At 36.4% G+C, this 23696-nt stretch overlaps 1 protein-coding gene across 2 annotated transcripts in view; it reads left to right on the top strand.

The window, feature by feature from the left end:
• The window catches only part of GPC6 (glypican 6), a 1287247-nt gene that overhangs the window by 857704 nt on the left and 405847 nt on the right, over positions 1-23696 (top strand). For both annotated transcript variants that reach the window (XM_072622120.1, XM_072622121.1), the window contains exon 4: positions 16367-16532. In XM_072622120.1, the coding sequence (XP_072478221.1) occupies positions 16367-16532 (166 nt within the window). The remainder of the gene's footprint in view (positions 1-16366; positions 16533-23696) is intronic.

Raw genomic sequence — 23696 nt, 5'->3', positions numbered from 1 at the left:
CTCTAAAACTATATGATTTTATGCTTTATTTGGTCTTGCTGATTCCCTGAATGCCATCTTAAAAGCCCATACTCAGTAGAACCATATTCTTGAGTTCTCCGAAATGAGCCATAACAGATACTACAGGTGAAATGTGTTGGTCTCATGCAATTTAACTGCATTTTCTGAGCTTGATTATCTACTGGTTCCATTTTCTTCAGAATTACTTGGTACATTTTCTAAATAAGACATTTTCTCAGAACACAGCTTTATTATATCTATTTGATGCCAAAATTAGATCAGCTAAGTTTTCAATAATCTTCCATAGGCCCCCTACTAGGAAAGTATACTTTTCTTTGGTTGCTAAGTACTTAGATTCAGAAATGCTAATCATATTTAAGCTCCCCATTCCTGGGTAAGGAGAACCATTAACTCCTTGTTTATTGGCTGCATTTAATTATTAGAGCCATTATCCATGACAGGTGGCACCTAATAGCCTCACTCTTACCATTCATATACAGTCGTTGCTGACACGTGGCACTGCCTATCGAAGCCTTGTTAAAACACCTGTGTTAATTCACATATTTTTTTTTTTCTTTTTCCCTTCCCCCCACCCCCTCAGAAATATAATATTATTTTAGTCATGGTACAATGAAAAGACTACCCCACCAGAAGGCAAAAGACTTGGGTTAGTTTTTCATCCCTCCTATTGCTGTATGATGAACCTTAAACAAATTATTTAACCTCTCAGTCTCCAGTTTTTTGTAAGATGGGAACAATAATGTATGAAAATATTCTGGGAGAAAACACATTTATTCACCAACCACAAAAGAAAATGAGTTTTATTATTTTAAGTGATCTTCTCCATTTCTTACTCCAGACTCCTTTCTTTCCCTCTTCTCCCTTCTTTGCCAAACTTAGCTTTTCAGGTGCTTTCTCTCCTCCATCTCTTTACCGACTAACCTGAGAATTTCCCCACCTTTCCCAAGAAAAGCAGCAGTGAAGGCATGCACCGTAGATCAAAGGGACTGTGGTGTCATTATGAGGCTGGGATCCAAAAGGAACCTTTCCCAGAGTCCAGTACAAGGCATCCTGACTGACATCTATTCATTTGTGTGCTGCCAGCCTGTTTCCCCATCCAGTTAAATTGATAGCATGGGGAGATGAATGGTAATTGGCCGTATACTGTAAATGTGAGTTACTGGAAGTTGAATCATTCCAAGGGCTTCCTCTATGTCAGAGATAGTTTTGTGTATTGGTTATAACATTATAGCACCACATAATGGCAACATGTTTTAAATTCTGTTATTTATCATCTGAATTAGTAATTTTACAGTCCAGAACTTGCCCCAAAACATCCCTCTACCATGTTTATATGTGTGAGTCAGTATAAAGTTTTAGAGGTTCCTGTTTGGCTGATGGATGTACTTTTATGTACTAGACAGTATATTGCAAAGCAGATCTGCCCTATTAAAAATGTATTAGTAGCAGGGTTCTACTGGTGAGTAGAATTTCATGGCTTTTCCTCAAATGAATTCTGATTTCAGTGATTTACATTTGAAAGTCACTATTGCAATGTGTCTTTTAGATGAAGTAATAATCACTCTAGAATCTTTAACTGAGGAAGACAACCATTCCCTAATGAGACCCATAGGAATCTTGTTTTACATTCCTTGCTCACATTTTAAAAAAATACCACAAAAAGACAAAATTCAGACTGTCAAGCACATTGTCTGAATGAAAGGCAATCTGCTACAGAGAAGGTTTTCAATGACACCCAAGGCCCCATCTAGCAGTGGCAAAGTAATATTGAACTGATGGTGTGCATTGTTGAGTAAACACATTTTAAGACTATCCGAAATATATACTTACCTAGTTGAAAGAACAATTTCACTCCAATGGTTGAAAAAATACCCATTTTCAAATGTGCACACATATAATTTATTTAAGTGATATTTGGAACCATTCCAATCTGTCAGGTGAATAATATTCCACATTTACTATCTTTCTATGACAATTTTATTTATATTTTAAGGAAAGAAATTAAATGTAGAAGGTAAGATTAGCTAATATTGGATCTGGGACAGAGTCTGACAAGAGCCAGCAGTTTGCAGTGACATAGACCATGCTATCCAGCCTTCCTTTTGAACATCCTGCTTTGAATCCACATTTTCCTCCAGCATTAATGATCACTAAACTAAGCTTTAAGAATTCTACAATTACGTTTAGGTAAACGATTTGGGTCTCTTTCTTTTCCACCAGAGCCAGCAAGTTCAGTCGTCCTTTTATTGGTTGGGAAGTATAATGCTTCTTGATAAGGATATTGCCTTTCTGATGAGGTTTTGAGTGAATGCACAAGTTAAATAAAAAATAGGTTGTTACTGCTATCATCACTGGACCATGCACATTCAGCATTCATATGAGACAGAATCTGCTTTCTGGGAATCATTTGTGACTTCTAATTTTTATTTCTGAGCATTGTCTTATGTGGGAGTAGAATGTGCCAGTGGGAAAAGGCTATTGCTTTATACTACCTTTCTCTTTTTAAAGTCACATAACAATTCAAACCTGCAAAGTATTGACTGTGTTCTGAGTCTCAGAAATTTAGCCCATAAAACTAAACAAAACTTGATACAATTAGAAGACAATCTTTCAACAGCAACTTGAAAATTCATCTTTTTAATTGTAAAAAATACTATTCCTAACAGATATATTATTTTAGGTTATTTAAATTATATTAGTTGAACCATCTGGCTTGCTTAGATTGTATATAATGATAAAAAATATGTAGTGTCCAACCTTGAAGGTTCCATAAAGCTCATATGTGTTTTTATTAAGTGTTTCTAATTCCTTTAAGAATAAACATTCATCAGGAAGAAGTAAGCTATAATACTGTACAAGATACAAGACAATTACTAGCTGCCATCTCAACCTATTAGTTAAAGTAAAATCTGAAATGAAAGTTGGTTGGTTAGTAAAAGTCTCTTCTTGCTTCTGAAATAAAAAGCTTTGCCCCTTAAAATAAGCATGAAAAGCACCCAAAACATTCATATATCTTTTTCACATTTTCTATTTTTTTAATCTTTATCTCCTTCCTTCTCTCCTGCACCCAGTGAGCCCTTCTCAAAACAAAAATAGCAACAAGAAATGTCAGAAAATAAAGATTTTAAAATGCAGTTATCCATAAATCAACAGTGTCTGACCCCATTGGCAACATTCCACACCCACCACTTCCCATGTCTCAGATTTCCTCTGCAGCTACCTTGATATTATATGGAAGCCCCATCATGGTTTCCCTTAAGGTTCTGCCTGCTCCTGGCAGGTAGTATCAGGCATATCTTTACAATATGTCCCCCTTCTTCAGTTCTGCACAGTTCCCAGCAGGCATCATCAAAAGTTTCTGTCAAGCATGTCCAGACTCTTCAGAAGCAAATCTTTCTTTCTCATAGAGTACAGAATTTCCCACAGCAGAAGGGAAGGTCTCTAGAGTATGGTGGAATCCATAGTGATATATTCAGACTTCTTCTGATGGAGGCAATTTCCCTTGGTTTCTATTCTTGCCAATCTCTCTGTCCTCACAAAAGCTTACCTAGGGAGTACATGTGACTCCCACACAAACAAAAACAAAAATCTTCAGGAATTTACAGCTTCAAAGGGAAAGAAATCACATATAGAGAAGTAAATGGCCAGAGAATGGAGTTTTGGCCAGATGATTCACCAGGACAGTTCACTGATCCATGGAGAAGCTGATCATTGTTCCCTTTCAAGAAGCAACGGTGGTATTGATTTGTTTGCTGTACCTAGAACAGAAAGTGAAAGTTAGGAGGGGGAATAAGCTTTTGGACAGCAAGACAGATATCAAGATGGCCTGAGTAGATGGAATAATGGTAGATGAGTTATGACCTGATCTGGACCCAGAGAGGTAAAGTGGGCCAAGTGAGTTTTCACTCCAACCAAGCAAAACAATTCAATCCCAAGACTGTTGTTCCACAACTGAAAAGATTCATCTCTCCAAGGCCCCCAGCACCTGATACCTGGAAGTTCAATCTAGAAAAAGCAGCTAGCTGCAGGTGAAAATAAGCCAGGCTCAAAAGAGTCTCAGCCACTCAATCCAAGCTGAGATATCAGTGACTTCCAATCCTCATGGTCTTCTTCCTGCCCTGTCACCAGGTTGTTCCATCTGCTACCCAATGTAGCACTCATTTCTTGTTCAGAAGCTGGTGAAGCAATTCGATTTCTCATTGCTTTTTCTCTCCTAAATCCCCCAGAATTTCTGTGAGGCCAGTGCATGGGATTATTCTAATCACATTGGGTTGTTTTCAATTGTAACCACTTGTGGAGGCTTTAAAGGGGAAAAGTTGTACCCTTCCCAGTTCTCCAGCACGCAATTATATGCAGGGGATAGCATTCACAGGGGAAAGACTGGGGCAAAGGGGCAGATAAGGAAGAGTTCCCATATCTCACAATTTAGCTGCTATAATCTAGAAATTATTTAGTATTGTCACAATTTTAAATACCAGTCATTAAAGATTTCAAGTTGGAAGGGCCCTCCTACGTCACCTGGTCCAACTCCCCTCCATGTACAGATAATATAATTGAAGATTAGTGAGGCTAAATAAATTGACCAGAATTATGTTGGGCTTTCTACCCTAGACCTCCGATCTGAAATTTAAGTCTTTCAACCATGTCATGGTAATAAGACTGTACATTATACTTTAGATATGGGAAAAAGTAAACTTTTGTTGAGCCAATGACATACCCTAGAAATTACTTGTAAAAATAAATCACTGACATCAGCTTGTTTATTTGTCTTTCTCATAAAATGGGGTGGAGAAGAAAATTGTGGTTATTTGAGCTTTCTGGTGATTTAGACAGCTTGTAAAGAATATCTGCTCCATGCATGTGTGGGTTTGCTTATGTTTCATGCTTATTTAATACCTCATATAATAAGTTGCCTTCTATTTTGGCAACTACAAAGAAATGGTACGGTAAACAATATAGAAAAGCTATTTGTCCAGAAACATGACTCTTGGATTTAATGTGTTTGGTGCCCCATGTGAAATGTCTTACTGTATAGCATGAGGTGTTACTAGAGTTAACAGACAAACGATTGTGGACTGGGGTTCAGGAGACATGGGTTCTAGTCTAGGTTTTACCACTTATGAGTAGAACGCCTTTGCACAAGTCATAGAATGTCTCAAAGTTTCAGTTTCCTGGACAGTGTTATTGTGAAGACTGTATTAAAGAATATGGTGCTTTTAAACTATAAAATGATACACAAATCTAAGGCATTATTATTATCTTTGCTAACTCTACAAGTTAATTATATTCAAAGGTGATCCCTTATATACTATACCACATTACTGTCTATCTCCTTTCTGGTCTATTTCAGTCAGTCAGTAAATATCTATTAAGCACGTACTGTTTGCTATGCACTGTGCTAAGCACTAAGGATAAGTAAAGATGCAAAAAATAGTTCCCATTCTCAAGGACCTCACAATCACTTCCACGTATTTCTTTCCAAATAACTTTAATCCAATGTGTTTTGGTAATATTTTAAGAATTTTCTCACTTAATTTTAGTAGAAGCATTTTTATTAAAAGCTTTAGGAAAACCAACACTAAGCATCAATCTAGTCAATTAATCTTGCTTCATATCTACTTACATTTAAATTAATTACCTTCAAACCATAAAGCAAATTTTTTCAGTCATTCTGAGACCCACATTGGTATCCTTTATTCAACCATTCACTCTTGTTTGATTTTTGTAGTATGGACTCAGCTCTTATGGTTCCTCTCTTTTCATTTTGCATTATTTTGTAAAACTCTTTCCAGATTTCTTTGCATTCTTTATACTGGTCCATCTTAATAGTTACATAAACATAGGATGATTTACTTAATTCCTCACCTATTGTTGGCCATTTAGATCGCTACATTTTTTAAAATTATATAAAATGATGCTAGTAAAAGCTTTGATGAGGAGCAACCATTTAGGGAAAGTGTTTTAATATTTTCATTCAGTTTTCTGAATGCAGGCTACAATCCAGAGATGCAGTGAGGCCTAGTGTATAACGGGATGACTTCTGAATCAAGAATACCAGAATTCCAGTCCTACTCTTTCATATACTGAATGTCTAACCATGGATAAGTCATTTTACCTCACATTTCCCCCATTCATTATAAAGGCTACCCTTTAAGACTATCAATTGCAAAGGAGAAGCTAGTATTGTTTTAAAAAATGTCTCTATATTCATAAAATTATAAATCTGGTCAAATCCAAACAATGCAAATTTTCATTAATCCCACTAAAGAGATAGAATATGAGCCAATAACTGTTTTGCCTTTTTAATTAATGTTGTTCCATGACAGACAACTAGCTGCAAGCAGAGGTAAACCACATAGATGTGGAAGAAGAGAACAGAGAGATATTTGCCTAAAGACATATGATTCTAGGCAAATGATTCTACTGTTAATATTAATGTACTCTGTTACCTAATAGACCTCCCTGGGATGTTACTCTCTCAATTTGCATTCAAGCTAGCAGGTTTGGTCCCCAGAGAGTAAGTGACTTATAGTATTTAGGATTCTAGGTATAATCCTGAAGTGCAAAGTTTTAAATTCTATTATTTATGAGCCCCCACTACTATGCATTCCATTAATAGAAGTCAATCAGACATCAATTAACATTTTAGAAAATGGTATTCACTAAAATAAGGTGCTAAGAACTGTTAATGCAATCATTCCCCTATAGTCTGGGAAGCATGCTCCCACAAATGCAAAAAGAAAAAAAGATTAGAGGGGGAAAAATGGGATTTAATCAAATAGAATGTTGATGAGGAATATGTGGAAAGAGCACATATGACTGGCAGGAAAACTTACAGCTCTTGGTTAGTGCATGTCCTTTCTTTCATCAGTAACCAGCATTCTTCTCTGATAGAAAAATTCATGTTCATTAAAACTGCTTCCTTCCTCAGATGGATGTCATTCTGTATTAGTCTGTAATCTTTTATGTCTACGTCCTAGATGTGTCCTTTATAAATATTTTGTGGTACTGGTCCAGCGTCTCCAAAGACACAGTCATTGAGATGGGGAAGGAAAGAAAAGAACACCTCTCTCCCCCCCAAAAAAGATTGATTTACTCTCCAAGGCCTAACTAGAATCCTCAGATCTAAAATCCTCCTCTGGACTCAGGCTTAACTGCATAACTCCTGAAATTTTTGCTGCAGTTTAAAGTCCCCAGAAACAGGGCTAGCTTGTTAGGTTACTCAAACAGATCTTTCCTGATCTTCATGATCCAATTAAAGAGAAGTTGACACCTGATAAAGTGATAAAAGGATCACAGCTTGGTAAATCATCTTGTTTATGCTTTTTAAAAATTGAATTATGTCTGTTGATCTGTTGATTGATTAAGGTGGGGGGGGTGTCGATCCCCTAATTTACACTCAGATTATTACTCTACATTTAGATGAACTATACCCGGGAAGCTATAGCCTGCTATATTCTTTAAAAGCAGACAATGAAACACTACCTTAATTAGACTGATTTCAGGGAATGCAAGAATGGTTCCATATTAAGAAAAGAAATTACATAATTAATCAGTTTTTAAAAATCTATTTATTATATCAAGATACTCAGAAAAAAACCTTTCATAGAGTATAAAACCCATTTATGCCAAATAATAATATATATACACAAAAATGGAAAGAGAAAGTTTTTTTATTAAGATAGAAGTGTGTAAAATCAGAAACTAACATGATATTCATGAAGAAATGCTAAAATATTTTCCAATTAATATAGAATTAATACCACAATGCCACCTTTCCTTACAATTGTGTGGTGTAGTTCTAGAAAAGTTAGCAATATCAGTATGATCAAAAATAAAATTAAATATACAAAAACAGGCACAGAGAAGAGAAAAATATTTGCTGTTGACATGATGGTTTATTTAGAAAATTATAAGGAATCGGCACAGAAAGTAACTGATGAAATAAATAGCTTCTGTCAAGTTACACGTAGGCTGCAAAATCAACAAAAGTCAACATTTTCTATATATGAACCACAAAATTCAGGAAGCAGGAATAGAAAGGGAAGCTCCATTCAAAATAATTACCAAATGTGTAAACTATCAGAGAGGGAGAGAGGAAGAAAGAGAAGAAAGGAAGGAAGAATGGATGGAAAGAAACAAGAGAGGAAATAAAGTGCCTTTTATGGCTCTACCTAAATTGGGGAATGTATAATAATGTCCTTAATTTTTAAAAATTATAGTTCTTTCATTTGGTGTTTCTCTAACATACATTCCCACAAAATATCTAGCTGCTGTGGAAAATGTGCAGGACTCAGTTTCAGAGTTTGCCTCTGCCACTGAGTGACCTTAGGTAAGTCATTTAACTTTTTTGAGCCTGAGTTTCCTCATCTTCCTCATCTATAAAATATCTATTAGACTAGATGACCTCAAAGGTCCCTTTCAACCCTATATCCATGATCCTATAAATATATAAATAACCGCAGATAAGAATATGTATAGAATATGTATACTGAGAATTTCTTCTGACTTCTAACACAATTACAGTTGTTGGCCCATATCTTTAGCATATTTTTTTCTCTCGTACATAGCTGCCCATCTACTATTCCAAAAGAATTTTTTAAAAGGTATACATTTTCCAGAGATTAACTTCTGATTGATTACTTCATTATAAGAAACTTAGGATTCAGTGAGTCTGGGATACCAGTGTTGAATATTATTTGATGGGAATTCACACCAAACACAAAAACAGATTTAATACAGGTAGAAAAATATTAATGAACTTTTTCCAAATAAAGCAATAGATTGTTCTTTTCTCTGAGATCATTATTCAAAACACTCTGACCTTCAAATTACTATTTAGATAGATCTTCAGTTTGAAGTGAGAAAGGTATATGTACGTATGTATGTACATATGTAAATGTATATGTACATTTTATATATACACAATGCACATATTTGTATATATATGTTCTATATATGTACATAAGTTCTACATTATTAAATTTATAAATATATGCACATGTGTGTACATATAGGTACACATATACATTATACACATTTGCATGTGTATTGTTCATTCCAGTTATGTCTGACTTTTTGTGACCCCATTTGGGGTTTTCTTGGGAAGGATGCTAAAGTGGTTTGCCGTTTCCTTCTCCAGCTCATTTTACAAATGAGGAAACTGAGTCAAACAGGGTTAAGTGACTTGCCCAAGGTCACACAGCTATTAAAGATCAAAGGCTATATTGGAACTCAGTTTTTCCTGACTCCAGACCCAACCCTTGATCCACTGTGCAGCCTCACTGTCGCATTCACAAGCACAGTTTATATAAATTTAATTATGTATATATGAATATGTATATAAATAATTTGAGATTGTGAGCCAGCATACTTCAACTTGAGTCTGCAGTGCCTGTATCCTCACTGCCTCTTCATCCCGTGCCTGTGGTATCTATGCTTCTCTTGACTAGGAATAGATTTAAGTACCAAAAGCACTCTCAGAGTCACATTTAACTCAACCCTGAGCAATGCCGTTCTCTTGAGTTAAAAGATGTTGTCCAATTTTCTTCATCAGCTGCTAGTGTTGAACAAGGAAATATCAGAGTGAACAGATTGTACATATCCTAACAGCATAAGGAAGGTGAGGTTCCTGAACTGAGAAAAGGCCATAAAAGCCCTTAAGAAAACAATTTAAGCCCTCTACTTAGATAAGATGTGGAAGAATGAGAAGTTTATTCCGCTGAATGTCACTTTTAACTCAAATATGTGTTTTCTTTCATTTTAAACCAAGGGTTGCCAGTAAGGCATGTGAATTTGGGTATGTTTATCGTTCAATGGCCAGTATCCATATCACAATCTGGGATACGAGGCAGCTCAGTGGAAACTTTAAGACTGGTAGCCTTAAAATAATTTAACACTCTCAGATTCACATACCTGACTGGTACCTCCAGCATCACATCAGAGAACGCTGAATATTCAGAATAGAATCCACAAAAACCACAGGGGGCCACACAAAGAAATCTGAAAGTCAATGAGGGTAGGAATTGGGTTGATCTTGAAGTAGAGGCATTTTTCAATGCTACAGGAGGAGCAGCATGAAGAAATTCAACCAGACCATGGTGTACAAGGTCATACTGAATGATGAATACCTTTTTAAAAAATTCTACAAAAAATCCAAAAATTTTTTACTACTTTTTCATCCTTCCTCATTTAGGGAGCTAAGTGGCACAATGAATAAATCACTGGACCTGGAATTAGGCAGCCCTGGGTTCAAATCCTGACTCAGATACTTATCAGCTGTGTAACCAGATAAATTATTTAACTTCTCTCATGATGTTTTCTCATTTGAGGAATGACTGGGGTAGACTTTAAGGTCTTTCCAGGTCTATATCTATGAACTTATAGTTCAATTCACCAGTTACTAAGCACCTATTACAATGTGCTAGGTGCTGAGGATACAATCATGAAAACCACTTCTGTGTTCTTGAGGAGTTTACAGACTTATGGTGGGATCATATCTGATATGATAGATAAATATGAAACAAAGTACAGAAAAAGGAAAGAGCCAGAAAAAGTACTCTAGGAAAATATGAGAAATGAGTGATCACCTTCAGCTACAACACTAATTTAGAAGAAGGGGACCTTAAGAAGAGAAAGATGATTTTGACGGGTGAAAATGAGGAGGCAGGGGATTCTGGACGTGGGGCTGGCTTGGATAAATACATGATTGTGGGAGATCAAAGGTCAAAACTGAGAAATAACTAGTAGTCCATTTTGACTTGAGCGGAAAGTTTGTGAAGAGGAAGTATAACTAAAGGAAAAATTTTGGCAAGGAACCAGGAGAAAGGGAACTTCAAACAATCAACAAGAACATTTATTAAGCACCTGCTATTTGTCAGGCAGTAGGGATAAAGATACACAGATTGAAACCATCTCTACAAACAAGGAGTTTTTTCTACTGGCAAATAACTATGGGATCTTTTTTATCTTAAAAAAAAGAGAACTAGAAAAATAGGTTGAATCAAGATTGTAGAAAGCTTCAAATGTCAAACAAAGTATTTTGTCTTGAGAACTCCTGTTTGTCATCATATGCCTAGCCCTTCCTATGTTTAATAAAAGGTAGGAAGTCAAATCTTGCATCTTCTTTTGACACTGTAGATTTCTCTTATGAACCGATGCTAGTCCAGTGGGGGGTTTTAGTGTAGAAATAGGAGAGAGTCATTGAAAGTCCTTGAGCATGAGAGCAACTTGGTACATTAGGAAAACTCTCTTGGCAGCTCTATCAGGGATGCATTGGAGAGAGAAGAAACTAGAGGCAGAGACATCAGTTAGGAGATATTTCAATGGTGGTGTTGAGGACCTCAAGTAGGATCCTGGCATCATAGGTAGTTTTCTACTCATATATACTTCAGGATTTGGGAAATAAAAATCAAAGCTTCAAATCCATATCTAAGCAACTGTAATAGAGTCTACAGAGGATAGAATGTTACATAGCAGATAATGTCCATGAAGCAAAAGTCACCATGACCTCTGGCACTTTTAAGAATTTTACTCAAGAGATACTTATATCAAGTTTGTTGGAAGTTATGATTCAATCATTACAAAAGCTAAATTACTTTTTTTACATATTTGGAAGGACTATATCATGTGTCATTTACTTGACATATACATTAAAAGGTCTATTTTCTGCTTAAATTATTAAAATATTAAATATTTTACTTAAATATTAAAAATACAAATATTTATGCTAAACAGAAGCCAGAAACTAAAATTACCAAGAAAAGAAGGGAGAGTAATTTCAAGTGAGAAAAAAAGCAGAAAATTCCTCATTTCCTGAAATAATGAACCAGGACTCGATCAGGTTGGGATGAAGACAAAGATATCTAAACTTGCTATTGTAAATTTTCTCTCCCTGATTCTACACAATAGTGTAAAAATCAGAAGTTACTTATACCTTATTGGACATCAAAAAAGTATTTTGTCTTAAGAACTCTTGTTTGTCATCATGTGCCTAACCCTTCCTATGTTTAATGAATGGTGGGAAGTCAAGTCTTGTGTCTCCTTTTGACACTGTAGATTTCTCTTATGAGCTGCTGCTAGCCTAGTGAAAGATCTTGTAGTTTGTTTCTTTGAAAGATGGATAAATCAAACATGGAAACAAGTCTTATTCATATTTTGTGTAATCATGTAATACTATCACTCCCATATTTATTCTCAGATATAGGCCAAGTGTACAGCCACATGTTTATTTGACTGAAACACCAAAATAAAAGAAAGCAAATGAATATGACTTATTATCTTATGGCATTTTCCCCAATTAGAATAAAATACTAGCTTCTTTAAGTGGGGATTTACTATTAATTTTGCTCCAGGTTTCACACTACTTAACTTCTTTTGAGTTAAAATTGAGATGTTAAATTTAGTCTACAATTCTTCACGAGGTAGACTTGACTAGCTCCGAGAATGCCTCTGTTCTCATTGTCTGGGTTCATCCCTTCACAACAAGTTCACTAACAGAGCTTCAACTGCTATAAGGACTTATCTCCTCCTCACCTTCAACACTGTTTTTACTCCACACTTAGGATTCAACATCACCATGCTCAATGAAGCCATAAGGATCCAAGGAAGCAATAATTATGAGAATAGTGAGGGCTAACATGACATAGTAAGGAAGGGCCAGGGTTGAAGTCAGGAGGACCTTGGTGCAAGTGACCCTGGGCAAGTTACTTTACCCTTCAGTGCCTCCAAGCAATTATCTAAGACTATAAACCACAGATGATTTGCTGGCCTAAATTGGTTGAAAGAATCCTCAAGTAGATCCAGACCAAAACAAAACAAAAAATAAAGATTACAGTACTATGTTAAATATACTGGTTTTAGTTATAAAGAACATGTCTACATTTCTTAATTCCAATCAATATTTATTGAGAACCCACAATGAGCCAGGTACTGTGCTAGGTCTGAGAATCAAAATGAGAACGGAAGGGAAGGGATTCGGCATTTGCATAATACCTTCTTATTATGTTGCTGTGCTAAGTACAGCATTATGGCACTGTACTAAGTGCTTTAAAAAGACAAAATTAAATAGGCTCTGCCCCCAAGATGCTTATACTCTAATAGGAAGGCAACATGTGTACATATAAGTCTATACAACACATATGCAGCACATCTACAAGGCAATTTGATGGAAGTGAAGGGTGAAAATTGCCAGTGTGATATGAGGAAAGACCTGCAATAGAAAGTCACATATGAGCTGAGCTTTTGAAGGAATTCTAAGAAAGAGGGGAATGAGGAGATGGGAACACATTTTAGTCTTGGGGAATAGTTGGTCCAAAGATATGGAAATGGCACATTTGTGTCAAGAAAAGCAAGATAACCAGGCTGGATGTTCCATAGAGCTCATGAAGGTGAGTAATATGTAATAAACCTTTAAAGGTAAGATGCAGCCAGATGGTAAATGACTTTTTAAAATGCCAGAAGAGTTTTTAATTGATCTATGGAGCAATAGACAGCCATAGAGCTGGCTGAGTAGGGGAGTGGCCAGTGCTTTAGGGATATAACTTTGCAAGTTTTATGAAGATATACCTATGAATGAATAGAAGGTGATGGTGGCAGGAGTTATGGTGGAGGTAGGACTTGGCAGGTGATTGAGTATATAAAGGGAATGAGTGAAAAATTGAGGATACTTGGGTGACTGGATGCATGGTGGTGTCCTAGACTAAAATAGGAAAGGTTAGAAGAGGCACTTGTTTTTTTTAAAAAGAAGACAATAAATTGTTGTTTGTTTTTTGGGATTTTTTTTTCTCCATTGTGGATTTGAGAGACTTAAGGGACATGTATTTTGAAAGTAACTAGTAGATAGAAATAGATAGAGCACAGGAGAGAGAGCAGGACGGTTTATATAGGTCTTCAGGTTTTTTGTATATACGTAATTATTGAACCCATAGGAACTGATAAACCTAATAAGAAATTGACAAAAGAAAAGAGAAGACAAAGCTTTAGAGTATATCCACAGTTTGGGGGATGAAATGTAGAAGGACAAGCCAGCAAAGAAATGCAAAGGTACATTGAGATAAGGGGGGAATCAAGAAAGAGATGTATGAAGAAGAGAGCAGATGTTGCAAAGAAATCAAGAAAGACAAAGATTCAGAAAAGGCTGATGAATGTTTTCTGTTAGGGATCACTGACAGCTTTGGAGAGAGCAGTTTGACTTGAGTGATGAGACTGGAAATCTGCCTACAAAGGTCTGAGAAGTGGATTAGTGGATAAATGCAAGGAACAGAGATGACTTTGCCCTATGTGGTAAATATTAATATCCCAAATTTGAAGATAAAAGAAATGAAGCTCAAGGAAGTTTAGCAATCTGTTCAAAGTATCACTGTAAGTGGCTTAGCTTGAAGAGGCTAGGGTATTTTAACTGCAAATTCAGTGTTCATTTGATCCAGTTATCTCAAATGAGGCCTCTATCTGGGTGATATGCCATACCAGTTTCTATCTAGCCTGTTAAAACATGTCTATCCAACCATGCGTAGTGGTGCATGCCTGTAATCCTTGTCCCTGGGGTGGCTGGGACTGTGGATCACTGGAGCTTGTGAGTTCTGAACTGCATTTGGCTAAGACAATAAGGTATAGTTGGCACAATGGTATGCCCAAGTAGCAAGTAACCACTAGGCTACCCAAGGATGGTTGAAGTGACAAAGGTCAGAAACAGAAAAGGTCAAAACTCCTATGCAGATCAGTGGAGGGATAAGATCTGCAAGTTTCTGCTGAACCTCCAACATGGAAAATATAGAAAGGGGAGAGAGGGGTAGAAAATCTAAGACTTATGGAAGTGATTGTGGAAAACTGAAAGCAAATAAATTAATAATAAAAAACATTTTAAAAAATAGAAAAGATAAGGAGACCCCATTTCAAAAAAAAAGTATGTGTGTGTGTAGGGGGCAGAGATATCGGGAGTAGGGGGAGACATTCTTGAACCAAAGGAAGTATAATTAATCTACCTTCTTCTAACAACTCCTTCAATTCCAGGAAAGCAATATAAACTTCAGCAGAATCTCTTTAAATATAAAGACCATCAAAGACATTCCAATCCAGTCTGTAACCGAAATAGAACCTGTCCTACTTCCCTTCAAAATCCTAGAATCATAGTTGCAGATTGGAAGACACCTTAGAAGTCATCTTGTCCAATCTCCTTATTTTAAAGATGAGGAATCTCAGACCCCACAAAATTAAGTGAAAGGTCCTGTGTGGCAAAGCCAAGGTTTGATCAGTATGGTTCAATGTGAAGAACATCAGTTTTACAGTCAGAAAGTCTTCAAATTCTTGACTTCAAATCCTGTATGACCTTGAGTAAGTCATTTAATATCTCCAGGCCTGTTTTATCATCTGCAAAATAAGAAGGTTGGTCCAGATGACCTCTAGTGTCCCTTCTACCTCTAAATCAGTAATTCTGTGATCAACTGATTCCAAATCCTGGACTATTTCCACTTTACTTGAAGGTTTCCAGTAATGGGGAATACATACTCTTCTAACACAGGCCATTCCATTTGGGGATGCCTTTACTTATTAGAGAGTTTTTCCCTTTAGCTATGTCATTGTTCAGTCATGTCCAATTCTTAGGGTTTTCTTGGCAAAGATATTGGAGCAGTTTGATGTTTTCATCTCCAGCTCATTTTACAGATGAGGAAACTGAGGCAAACAGTGTTGAGTGACTTGCCCAGAGTCACACAGTTAGTGTCTGATGCCAGATTTGAATTTAGAAAGATAAGTTTTCCTGACTCCTGGACTAACACTCTATCCACTGGACCACCTAGTTAAAGGGTTCTTATGTATCCTCCAGGACTAAGTAGAGCAAGTATAAACCTTCTTCTATTTGACAGCATTTAAAAAACTTGAAGATTGTTCTCAGCCCCAGCACACACACACACACTTACATCTCTTCTCCAAATCAAACATCTTCAGATGCTAAAAATACAAAGCATACAAATTTAAATGCCTGAACAAGGCTCTCAGTTGTTATTTGTACAGGGCTTTTAATTGTGCAAACAACTTTCATTTGTATTAGCTCATTTTGCTTTCTATTTCTGTTAGTCAGTCACTGCCTATGCCTGTAGCATTAAATTACACTGACATAGAGATTGAAAAGTTGACAGCTACAGATGAAGGAAATTAGCAATTTTTTGCTAAAATTAGGTAATTAACTGGAACTGACTTGTAGCATGCTATTAAGAGTTAAGATTCTTATCATTTAGTTGACCCTTCAGTGTTTCTACTTGAAGTCTGTGCCTGGAAATTGACTTGCTTCTTTTTTTTTCCTCCTTCCCTATCCTGTTTTTTTCTCTTCCTACTCCCAATAAATCCACAGGTCAGTCCAACCCCAGGGTGCATCCGAGCACTAATGAAGATGCTGTACTGCCCATATTGTCGAGGACTTCCCACTGTGAAACCTTGTAACAACTATTGCCTCAACGTGATGAAGGGATGCTTGGCAAATCAGGCTGATCTAGATACAGAATGGAATCTCTTTATAGGTAAGAGGGATTTAAATAGCACATGGAACAAAGGAGACAACAGCAAGTGTTCAATAACTCCTTTTTTGGTGACTTGAAGTCAGGGAAAGGCTTAATCTCCTGTAATACTAACTTTTCAATGTTTAAAAAGGATTACTGTTCTTCTTCGTGAAAAATTCTTATTTATCACATAAAGATTTTACTGAACAACTGTATTGAAATAGCTGGTTGCTTATGAAAGTTGTGAAAATATTCTTGTTGAGTCCAGTGGACTTATATGGAAGAGGATGCGTCAAAAAAAAAACATTTTTTTTCTTCGACTCATAGAAATGTCACCTACGGTAATGTGTGTATCTCTCTTTTTTATACCTCAGGATAGTCAGGGGTATTAGAAATGGTATACTGTAGAAAAGATAAGCTATTTCATATTCCATAAACTGAGATGATAAAAAGGGCTCCATATTTTAGCTAAAACATGAAAAGTGTCTTTCTTTAATTTGTTGAAGAAAACAGAGTATACTTGCATAAAACATCTTTAGAATCTCTGTGTGTATGTGTATCTTGTGTGACTATGTATGTGATGGAAAGGGGGAGGACAGGAAGAAGGAGGGAATGTGGAGGAAGGATTGTGAATCACAGCCTTTCCTTGAGTCACAGAAATCATTTAGTGAGATGTGCTGCCAAAAGATATTTCCCAAACAGCCATCCAAGGATAAAAGGACAAATTTTATAGGCAGACTTCTCCCAGCAAAATGCACAGGGCCTTGAAAGAGTAAATGTGTTTTCTTCCCTTCTGTCAAATGGCCTTCAAATAAAAGTACTTCCAATTGCATTTATTGCAATTACATGGTGACAAGTGGAGTGGTGCAAATAATAGTGGCATATTTTAGCCATTAATGGCCTTCATCATTTATGCAAACCTCTGTACCAAAATGCAGTGTGAGTTAAATCAGTTAAATGGAGGTGCTCAAGGAAATATTTCCAAGATTCAGACAGAAGAGGAAAAAATTTGTATGAGTTAGCTTCTGGAGGAAAAAATACTCTCCACATAACTAGGGATGCTTGCCTGACAGCCATTCAGCACCATGTGCTGTCTACTGATTGCCACACGTCCATTTCTAGAAGGCTAGGGCAAATAATTTTGAGTTCTGAAAGATGAGAGTTACAAAATGTTTAAATTCAAACGGCAATCACCTCCTATTAAAATCACAGAAATTATTTGGACATAGCAAAAGGTTTGATTTTAAAGATTCAACATTCTTTACTTCTTCCTATCCCCATCTCCCATCTTGAAGCCATGACTAAGATTTACTCAGATTTTTATAGTAATGTGGGCCTTATGGACTTGTAAATGTATGAGAATGCCAATGGAAAAGGAAGTCCAGTGATGGCCACACTCACATACGCCCTTCTCACAGTCATAATGCCTTTCTGAGGTGAGTGAATAGGTATCCCCTTTATTCACTAGATGTGTGTGACCTTAGGCAAAGTCAGGTCATCCCTTAGTTTTCTTTCAGTTTTATCATCTATTGGATGACAAGAATCCAGCTGAGCCTAAAATTCCATAATTCTATGAAGATCAGTGTCCTCGGATTCCTGACACGTGGATGAAGTGATACAATCGAGAGACATATACTACTGTAGAGTTTTCAAAATGCTTTCCCTAAAATTAACTCACTTCATCTCATGAGGAAACAAAGTATTTATTATTTTTCTCACTTAAAAGATGAGGAAACTGGGACCTAGAGAGGTGGTTATTTGCCTAAGTTCATGTGACTAGGTAGTAGGTGGTAAAGCTAATATTTTGTCTCAGACTGTGTGATTTGTATTCTGGTGTTGTTTCACAGAACCATGATGCCTCATAGTGAGAAATAGGAATGATGAGAATTAAGGTTAGCCATATAGGCAGGGGTATGCTGGAGCCATTGTGAATCAAGAAAGCTGATTGGTAATTTTCATTGTGAGTATTTTGGCAAATGCTACAAATCAGGGCTTGACTTACGGTTTGGTTGATTGTCTAAAATAAATAAAGTGATGGAGGAATGTTACTAATACAGATTAAACTTAGAAGTGTGCCATGAGTGTGTGGGTGGGTGGGTGAGTGGGTGTGGAGAGAGGGTGCCATGCCCCTAACTTCCCTCCCCAGAGCTGGGTGGTGAAATATTTACTAGCACACCTCATCTTATAGCCCTCAGATTTAAGTAGAATGACTTTGATTAGTAGAAAAACAAAGAAGAATTTTTAAATTCTCTTTTTTTGATGAACCTACTTTCCATCTGCTTTTAACCAGGTTAAACTCCATTAATTTATTTTGGAGTCAGGTAATTGTATCCCTACACTACAACTGAAATGACTGAGACCCAGCAAGGTGACCTGATTTTCCTCAGATTGCCTCAAAATCCAGTGTTGGAGGAGGGAAAAACCCTGAATCCTACAAAGTTCTATCGCTGATATCACTTGGGCCTTGGTTAAGGACTTGATGGAAGAATGAAAAATAGGCTCTTTTACCTTGATGTCACAGTGATTAAGCTTTTCTCCACTTTGATTAAGCAGCCATCAGTCCCAAGTTCTTAAATCTCTCCACTAACTGTTTCTAGGTGCATATTTTATTAGAAATGAAATGCCTTCTGAGTCTTTTGCCTTAACAATGAAATCTTAAAAACACTATATCTGCTTTATAGAGAAATGATGAGCAGGTAGTATAGGTAAGCAATCAGGCTTCTCTCCTGTGTTCCATTTTTTGAGTATCTTAATCTTACTTTAATGCATTTTCACACCCTCTCTTTCCCTCCCTGTCCTTTCTTGTTTGTCCCTAGATGTTTCCGATCAGAAACTTGCAATTTTTCAGCTCCACTATGGTCTTGAGAGATGGTCACAAACATAGGACTATATATTAATGGCAAGATGTACTTTTTCCATCCTCCTCCAGGTATAAAGTTCTAGCTCATTAATTTGCTACATAAATTAGTCAAATATGCCAACCCCATTTTACACAGATATAGTCAAGGATGACGAGGAGAATGTGCAATTGAAAAGATCAGGGTATGAATTAGTAATTCTACACTGATTATATATAATAGCCCAGCCTTTGGTCAGCACCTGCAACATGTCACCATTTTCAGGCCTGCCTCTTTGTCTCGCAGAACACTTCAGTCAAACAGACCTACTCCTGTTGTGGATTATCATGCATGCCAACTATGTCTGCTATAGTAATATCCTAGTTTATACACTTTACATTTATAAAAATTATGTGCTCATCCAGAATGTTAACAATGGCAGGCAGTAATGTGTTCAATAAAATCAATGATCCAATTGACAGAACATCCTCATATTCTTTGCAATGCCCTGAATAAACTGAGGCTAATTTGGAACTGTTTAGAATTCAGCTAGTTTCTTGAACTTGTCAGAAAAAAAGATAATTCATTTACAAAGTGAAATGTTTTAAATGTTTCAGCGTTCCAAAGCCCAGCTGTGTTCCATTTCCATTGGCGTTCTACCTTCTTTTCTCAGCATGAACTTGGGATTTTATCCTAGAGAAATTCATATTTCTACTGGCAAGCTTTAGAAGGTGTTTTCCTCAGGCTTCTGCCAGTAGGCCCAGAACAGTGCTCTCTACAGAGTGGGTGCTCAAATAACCCTTGTTCATCAAACATTACAAGGAGAAAGGCACAACTCTTCACTTTAAAAAAAAAAAAAAGGAAAAAGTCCTCCTTTTATAAAGCTGCTGACAGCTCTGCTGAAGATGAAATTTAGCCTCTTATTTTGGAGGGCTTGTAAAGCCTCAAGTTTCCTCTGCCAGAAACTGTCAGCTGCTTTCTAATAACATGTGGAATTCCCTCAGTACTAAACACAACCAAACTTCCACTTGCTGAATTAAAACGAATGGCAACCCTCCACGGAAGCACTGCTGAGCTACGAAAGATTGGAAGGAATGCATGAGTGAGTTTTAGTCTTGTTCTCAGTATTAGAAAATAGTCACTAGGGGAAAAAAATAATAATTTTTTGCATTAACAGTCTCTGCTTAGGCAGACATCCCAAGTGCCAGGGTATAGCCATACACAAAAGATTCCAACTTGGCTCCTAAACATCATCTGAATGTTAGAAGAGCTTTGTGTGTGTGTGTGTGTGTGTGTGTGTGTGTGTGTGTGTGTGTGTGTGTGTGTGTGTGTGTGTGTGTGTGTGTGTATGTGTGTGTGAATGTTTACATTAAAATAAAACTGTTCTGACCTTTTAGGAACTAACTGGGAACCTTTTGTGGGCAGAAGTGGTTGTTTCAGGACCATCCTGGGCTATTTAGATTGTTTGGCCCTGACACCTCCACTCTCCTGATAAGAATTGTTCTGTTCGACAAGAGGCCGAGTTGCAGATTACCCCTAGTTCATAAACACAAAAGTCAAGGCTGAAATTACATTTATATAGCTATAATAAATCTTGCATTCACTTTAAAAACTGGGACGTGTAGAATAGCCTCCGCCAAACATCTGGTACCTTCTAAGATTTTATAGACTGTGAAAATTGGTTTAAAAAAAAGAGAAAAGGAAGGGGCAGCTGTAGCAACACCAAGCAGGGATTTTACCCATTTGTATCCGATTTGTATCATTTTAAACAATTCTCTTTTATGATGTTACATATAATGACTACCATTTTTCAATGGAAAATTGTCTATTTCCATTGAATAAAAAAATGTAGGGGAGAGATACGTTATGTGTACTTTAAAGTTTCATTTTCACTTTCCGTTGTGGTGGATGGTAGCCTTTTCATATAGAAAATTTTTAAATAGCGTGCATGCTAAGGTTTCAGGACTCTTGAGAATGGTGATGGTACAGGCAGATCTGGGAAATTTTTCATTTGAAAGGATTAAACACCAATTTGTATGAGTCTGTGCCAAATGGTATAAAGAGAATTATAGATATGATTTCTGCTCTTCAGTGGCATATAATTTGATATACAAAGCAACAGTAAACACTGAACAAGTATATAAGCGTATTTCATAAGTTTTTTCTTCTTTTTTTAATCTGGACAAGTGATTTTATATGTGTGATGAGGTACCAGTGTGAATCCTTCTTCTGGGGCACTCAGGGCACCCATAGTAACAAAATTAGTATTTTTTTTCCTAGATAGAAAAGACTTGAATCTAAGTATTCCTGACTTCAAAGCTGGCCCTCTTTCCATTCTATCATACTTGCTTATTGTGTATCATATTACACAAATTATTTCTATTGAATGTAATCTAAGAGTAAGTGCATCTGTAGGATGGTGATGATGGGTAAGGGAATAAATGCCTCCATTTTTACTATGTAATGGCGGAGGGTGATACTATGGGTCTGACTTTGGCAATGGAGTTGGGAAAGATTATCAAGATTTTTTTTTTCAGATTACTCCAGGAAGATTCTATAGACAAGGTAGAATTTTAAATCAATTTAGATAATATGGAGTTTATGCACTTATAGGGAAAGATAATATATGCATAAAATACATTGTATGAGTAGGTTTGGTGGTAGAAATAAAGTTAACAGGAAAAAGGAGATGAAGGGCACTAGAGAATTTTATTGGAAAAATGACTCAAGTGATTGAATGTTCTCAAAAACAAAATTTTAGCAATATAAAAAACAGCAAATATTTTGGATGAAGTAAAAAAGACTGAGTATGTAAAAATATGTAGCTTCCAGGGAACTCTGAAGAGCTCAGGTCAAAAGGTACATAAAATATGGAAACAGGAACATATAAAAAAGAACCAGAGATAACAAAAATAGGCCAGGCCTATAAAAAAATCTAAGAGAAGCTTTAAATTAGTTTGAATTTCATGACTCAGGCAAGTTACATGCCAGGGTAGTGGAAAAAAATGTGTAAACATGGTCAGTGGGACAGATCTTTGAAGAATCATAGAGACTGAGAAGGAGCCAGGAGACTGGGTACAGGCAGATGTGCGAATTTTTAAAAGGGAAAGCAATGGTGTATTTCATATTCTAAAGACCGTTAGTTAAACTTGTTTTCTAAGCAAAATGTTAGACCAGATTATTAAATAAATAGTTTTTGATTATTTAAAAAGGAAAGCAATAATGACTAGAGGCCAAAATAGATTCAGTAAGAGTAAAACTCGTCATATTTCTTTTATTTTTTCATAGACTAGGGCAATGCTATATACCTAGAGATGTACTGGTATATACCTATAGATGTATAGATATATACCCATAGATATAGATACAACTATCTTCATTTCCACAAGACATGTGACAAGGCTTTTCACAATGTTTTTATGGACAAAATGTATACCATATGATAACAGAGCTAAGTGGTGTATACCTGACGGAACAACACTATAAAAAGATTACTGGTTAATGGATAAATATCTCCTTGGACAGAGTTCCCTATGGCTTGGTCCTGTATTTTATTTTGCTCATCATGTCTATCATTGACTTAGCTGAAAACATTGATTGCAGTTTTATCAAATCCAAAATTGACCCAGATAATAACAAATAGGAGTTTTAAAAGGTCTCTGTAGCCTAGAACAGATTAGATATAAATATATTTTTAGCATCAAGAACAACTCTGCAAGTATTAGAATATTAAACTATGGCTAGACAGTAATGTATATGAGAAAAACTTAAGGATTTTAGCTAATAGAAAGCCCAATTTTAAGTCAACGGTGTAACGTGGCTACCAAACAGACAATACATAGAACCATAACAAAAGATGTATCGAAGGTGAAATCCACAGACCTTAGCAACAAATTAGATAGGGAAGATAAGAAATGGTGAAGATCTGGAAACAACTTGTCAGGAGAGTGCTACCTTTAATAATAGTAGTGAGGTGAGGGTTGGGGGTAAGGATTCAGAGAGAAAGATAAGGAGTTTGGTTTGGGATATATTCTGTATAAAATATCTACTGGACATCTAGTACAAAATGCCTGGAAGACAGAGATGCAAGAGTGAAGGCAACCTGAGAGGTTATGGCAAGAAAGGTAGATTTGAGAATCAGCATAGAGATAGTAATTAAATCCCGGGTATCTGATGAGATAACCAAATGGAATAGTACAGAGGGAAGAAAAGATTGTCCAGGACAGAACTCTATGGGACACTAAGGTTAGAAGGGATAATCTGGATGAGAATACAGCAGAAGAGACTGAGAAGAAATAATCTCAAAAACCTAAGAGAGTATGAAGGAAAAGGAGGTAATCAATAGAGC

The sequence above is a fragment of the Notamacropus eugenii genome, chromosome 6 (genome assembly GCF_028372415.1).
Source record: "Notamacropus eugenii isolate mMacEug1 chromosome 6, mMacEug1.pri_v2, whole genome shotgun sequence".
Lineage (NCBI taxonomy): Eukaryota > Metazoa > Chordata > Mammalia > Diprotodontia > Macropodidae > Notamacropus > Notamacropus eugenii.
Note: the sequence above shows the minus strand (reverse complement) of the source record. Positions and strands in the feature narration are given on the sequence as shown.